Genomic DNA, 5,374 nt, shown 5'->3' with positions numbered 1-5,374 from the left:
ACACACACACACACACACACACACACACACACACACACACACACACACACACACACACACACACACACACACACAACAAAACTTCACCTTTACTTGCATCATTCCAAAAATAAGAGATAAATCCATATTTATCAATTAAAGTCAGGTTTTAATCACCTGAAGTCTTCCTGTCAGTCATAAAATCCAGTTTTTTATCTTTAAATGAAGTTAATTTCTTTACTTACTGATGTTTGAACTTATTTTCAGAGCTCTGTCAGATCTGAACTGTTTCATTTGTGTAAATTTAGATTCTAGTTTCAGACAATCAGGAACAAATGTCTACATCATGTGGATTAAAGATTCTTTTATTCTGAAAGGAAGAAAAACATTTTGTCTGATTCTCTGTGAAGTTGAAAGTTAATAAAAGAACAAGTTCAACTAAATCCTAGCTTTTAGCTCCTATTTTAGCTCATGTTCTGTTGGTTTTAGCTCATGTTCTGTCATCTTTAGCTTATGTTCATCCAGTTTTAGCTCCCATTTTGCTGCTTTTCGTTTATGTTGCCACTTTTAGCTCATGATCTGCTGGTTTTAGCTCATGTTCTGACACCTTTAGCTTATGTTCATCCAGTTTTAGCTCATGTTAAGCCTGTTTTAGCTCATGTTTTGTCAATTTTAGCTCCTATTTTGCTGCTTTTAGTTTATAATACCGATTTTAGCTCATGTTCTGCTGGTTTTAGCTCATGTTCTGATGATTTTAGCTCATGTCCTGCCACCTTTAGCTCATGGTCTGCTGCTTTTAGCTTATGTTCTGTCACATTTAGCTCATGGTCTGCTGCTTTTAGCTCCTGTTCTGCTGGTTTTAGCTCATGTTCTGACACATTTAGCTTATGTTCATTCAGTTTTAGTTCATGTTCAGCCCATTTTAGCTCATGTTCTATCAATTTTAGTTCCCATTTTACTGCTTTTAGTTTACCAATTTTAGCTCCTGTTCTGCTGGGTTTAGCTCATGTTCTGACACCTTTAGCTTATGTTCATCCAGTTTTAGCTCATGTTCAGCCTGTTTTAGCTCCCATTTTGCTGCTTTTCGTTCATGTTGCCACTTTTAGCTCATGTTCTGTCACATTTAGCTTATGGTCTGCTGCTTTTAGCTCCTCTTCTGCTGGGTTTAACTCATGTTCTGACACCTATAGCTCATGTTTATCTGGTTTTAGCTCATGTTTAGCTCATTTTAGCTCATGTTAATCTGGTTTTAGCTCATGTTTAGCTCATTTTAGCTCATGTTCATCTGGTTTTAGCTCATGTTTAGCTCATTTTAGCTCATGTTCATCTGGTTTTAGCTCATGTTTAGCCCGTTTTAGCTCCTGTTCTGCTGATTTTAGTTGCAGCTCAGCTGAACCTGGGTCAACACAGAGTTCAGTCTTCTCTGGACCTGGACCGTAGCTTCAGTCAGACTCTTCAGATAATTTATTACAAACGGTAAACAGGAAACAGTTCTTCGGCTGTTAGTTTTACTCACATGGGTCTGCTGGTCTTCAGGAGTCCAGGTGGACCTGATCAGTTCGGCTCACGTTAGAGACACCTGAAATCAGAACCCAAGATTCTTCTTCTGTTACAAATAAATAATGTTTTATTATAAATTATCATAAAAAATGTTGTTTTTTATCTGAATTATTTCTGATGAAACTAAATTAAGAAAAAAGTTGTTTTTTAGTTCCTGTATGTTAGAAGCTCGGCTCACGTTCAGCAGCTGAAATACAAAAACATAAAATCCTGACTACAACGAGCCACAGGTGCAACTGATGAATAGAAAACAGGTGTGGAGGGAAAACAGGAAGTAAGGATGTGAGAAAAAATTTCAAAATAAAACCGACAACAGGAATTGAGTAAAATCTAGATAACTATAAAACTCTCAGAAAAGTATATTTTTAAGTCAAAGTTCTACATAAATATAAAATAATATAAACCAGCATGTAAATATAAATGTTAAAGACCAACGTTCTTGAAGGAAAACATTTTTATCTTTAGTCGAAAACATTTAAATGTGAGAAAATAAATTCTAGCTCTCAGACTGTGTTGGTATCACTCACAGCTACTACCAACCGTTTTTAGCCATTTCTGCTAACATTAATCAGCTGTGGCAGCCATCTTGAATGGTGCTAATAGTTCATCTTCATCTAACGATCGTTTCCTGAAAGTTCTGACCACACCCATCCAGTGGTTCATGAGATATTTTGCTAACAGACGCACACAGGAACAGTGACTGATGATTAGCATTAACTGTCGGCTGATTTCAGGAACAGGAAACACAGAAGACAAGCCCCGCCCACTTGATTCATAAATATTTTATGTACAAAATGTTACATTTGAATACAGTTATATTTTACACACATCTGCTCCGTTTCACACGACGGACATCAGGAGAGGAAAATAAAAACATAAAATTAATTCATGCTTTTTTTTATTTTTATTTTTTTACAGTTTAGAGTTGTTTCCTGCGGTCGCCGGTGTTCTGCAGACGTTTGTTCACTTTGATGAAGACTGTTTTTCAGAAAGCAGCAGTGAAGTCGACAAAAGGCCACGTTTGTTTTTAAATCTACACGAAACAGAAGCAGGTGGTCCTCGGCACAGAAACCAGTTTGTTCCAGATCAAGTCTTTAAACTAAAGGAACAAAAATAAAAGAAATAATTCAGTTAAAACTAAAACCTGCAGAAATGATCAGGTTTTTATGAATATGTTGGAGAGGACCGAGACCACCGGGACCACCAGGGGGACTCAGACCACTCCCACCACGTTAAGGTGGAGGGAAAACGAGTCAGCTGTGGTGGTCCGGCTGATCAGAACGGCAGACAGGAAGTGACCCCCAAAGGTTCTGGAACCAAGAATTGATCCACATCTGTTTCATCTGTTTCATCTTCAAAAATAAATAAAATAAAATAAAATCTGTTTTTTTTCTGTTCAGAGCAGCAAACAAGAAACAGAAACCTAAAGGTCGGACACTTCATACCCACAATGCTTTGCTCCTCGATCCTTCACTCGTCTCCAGCGGCTCGGTTTAAGGCTTTTCATGTTTAAGGAACCTGCTACAAACAAACGTTTGTTTTTTAAATGAAATATCACAAACATCTGAACCACTTCCTGTCCAGGAAAGCTGCACTTCCTGTCCCGCTCACCACATCCTGATGACTGAACTCTGAGTAAGACACGTCTGGTGCTGCGGGAGTCCGGTAACACATTCGAAGGGGACTGGTTCTGGATGAGTTTCCTTTGGTTTCCTCTCAGATCCGGTTCTTTTTTCTCTCGTTAATCGTTTAATTTTAATATTTTTACGTCAAATCTTTCTGCAGAAAATCCAAATCTGTCAGATATGATGAAGCAGACACGTCAGGACGATGTGGGTCATGATCCTGGGGCAGGACCCGGGCTCACCTGCCCTCCTCCACGGGTCTGGTCTCGGACTTCAGCTTGACGAACTCTTTGGCCACCTCGTCGGCGGGCCGCTGGGACAGGATCCTCATCACCGTGGTGCCCGTCTCGTCCGTCTGGACGCGCGGCCCCAGGGGACACCAGCACGCGCAGCTCTTCCTGTCCGCCACGTCCCGCAGCTGGACCACGGCCACGCCCACCACCCGGTCCGCTCGGCCGAAGCAGTAGTCCTTCACCGTCACCTGCAGCTCGTAGCAGTCCGGGGACTCCTTCCCCAGAAGGCTGCGGGACAAGAGACAATCAGATCAGATCGCTGAGTCAGCATCTTTTCATTTCCTGTTTGTCTTTTCTGATTTTGGAAAAACTTTGGCTGTTCGTGTGTCTGTTTTTGTGTCGTACTCTTCATGTGTTCTTTTGTCTTTTTTTCATGAAGAGGAGACAAAAAACAGAGAACAGATGGATGGATGGATGGATGGATGGTTGGTTGGTTGGATGGATGGATGGTTGGTTGGATGGATGGATGGATGGATGGATGGTTGGTTGGATGGATGGATGGATGAACGGATGAATGGATGAACAGATGGTTGGATGTATAGTTGGTTGGATGGATGTATGGTTGATTAGTTGGATGGATTGATAGATGGTTGGTTGGATGGATGGATGTATAGTTGGTTGGATGGATGGATGGATGGATGGTTGGTTGGATGTATGGTGGAGGTATGGTTGGATGTATGGTTGGACATTTGGTTGGTTGGTTGGTTGGTTGGACGGATGGATAGATGGTTGGTTGGATGATGGATGGATGGATGGTTGGTTGGATGTATGGTGGAGGTATGGTTGGATGTATGGTTGGACATTTGGTTGGTTGGTTGGTTGGTTGGACGGATGGATAGATGGTTGGTTGGATGATGGATGGATGGATGGTTGGTTGGATGTATGGACGTATGGTTGGTTGGATGTATGGTTGGACATATGGTTGGTTGGTTGGTTGGATGTATGGTTGGTTGGCTGGTTGGATGGATGGTTGGATGGATGGATAGATGGTTGGTTGGATGATGGATGGATGGTTGGTTGGATGTATGGTTGGTTGGATGTATGGTTGGACATATGGTTGGTTGGTTGGTTGGATGTATGATTGGTTGGCTGGTTAGATGGATGTATGGTTGGTTGGATGGATGGTTGGTTGGATGGATGGATGGTGGGTTGGATGTATGGATGTATGGTTGGTTGGATGGATGGATGGATGTATGGTTGGTTGGATGTATGGTGGATGTATGGTTGGTGGATGGTTGGATGGATGTATGTGTGTATGGTTGGATGGATGGTTGGATGTATGGCAGGTTGGATGGATGGTTGGATGGATGGTTGGTTGAATGTATGGCTGGTTGGATGGATGGTTGAATGGATGGATGTATGGTTGGATGTATGGCTGGTTGGATGTATGGTTGTTTGGATGGATGTATGGTTGGATGTATGTTTGGACGTATGGCTGGTTGGATGTATGGTTGGTTGTTTGCATAGTTGCTTGGTTGGATGTATGGTTGGATGTATGTTTGGACGTATGGCTGGTTGGATGTATGGTTGTTTGGATGGATGTATGGTTGGATGTATGGATAGTTCTAATACTTCAGATTCTAACTCACAACTGGAAGGTCTCGTTGAACTTGGCGCTCCAGCTGTTGTTCTTAGATTTGGTGGTGAACTTGCGCTTCTTGTCAGCAAGGAAAGGACCCACCATGGAGACCTCCACGAAGGGCCGGAACATTCCGGATGTTTGCCACTTCATGTCGTTCACAGCGATGACTGAGGAGACAAAAATATTTAGGTTCTTTACAACAAGATGCTAAACACGTTAGCTTTTAGCTTCTGATCTTCTGATAGAGGACTGTTAGCTTTTAGCTTCTGATCTTCTGATAGAGGACTGTTAGCTTTTAGCTTCTGATCTTCTGATAGAGAACTGTTAGCTTTTAG

The 5,374-nt window shown here is 41.7% G+C and overlaps 1 protein-coding gene across 1 annotated transcript in view; it reads right to left on the bottom strand.

Moving 5' to 3' along the window:
- Positions 1-2,305: 2,305 nt before the first annotated feature.
- The window catches only part of LOC106525446 (uncharacterized), a gene marked incomplete in the record, with an annotated part of 101,552 nt that continues 98,483 nt past the window's right edge, over positions 2,306-5,374 (bottom strand). Inside the window, 2 exon segments of the mRNA XM_014019699.1 lie at positions 2,306-3,685; positions 5,047-5,206. Coding sequence (XP_013875153.1) covers positions 3,403-3,685; positions 5,047-5,206 — 443 coding nt within the window.

Source organism: Austrofundulus limnaeus, unplaced genomic scaffold (genome assembly GCF_001266775.1).
Source record: "Austrofundulus limnaeus strain Quisiro unplaced genomic scaffold, Austrofundulus_limnaeus-1.0 Scaffold226, whole genome shotgun sequence".
Lineage (NCBI taxonomy): Eukaryota > Metazoa > Chordata > Actinopteri > Cyprinodontiformes > Rivulidae > Austrofundulus > Austrofundulus limnaeus.
This window is presented reverse-complemented; position numbering and strand designations above follow the sequence as displayed.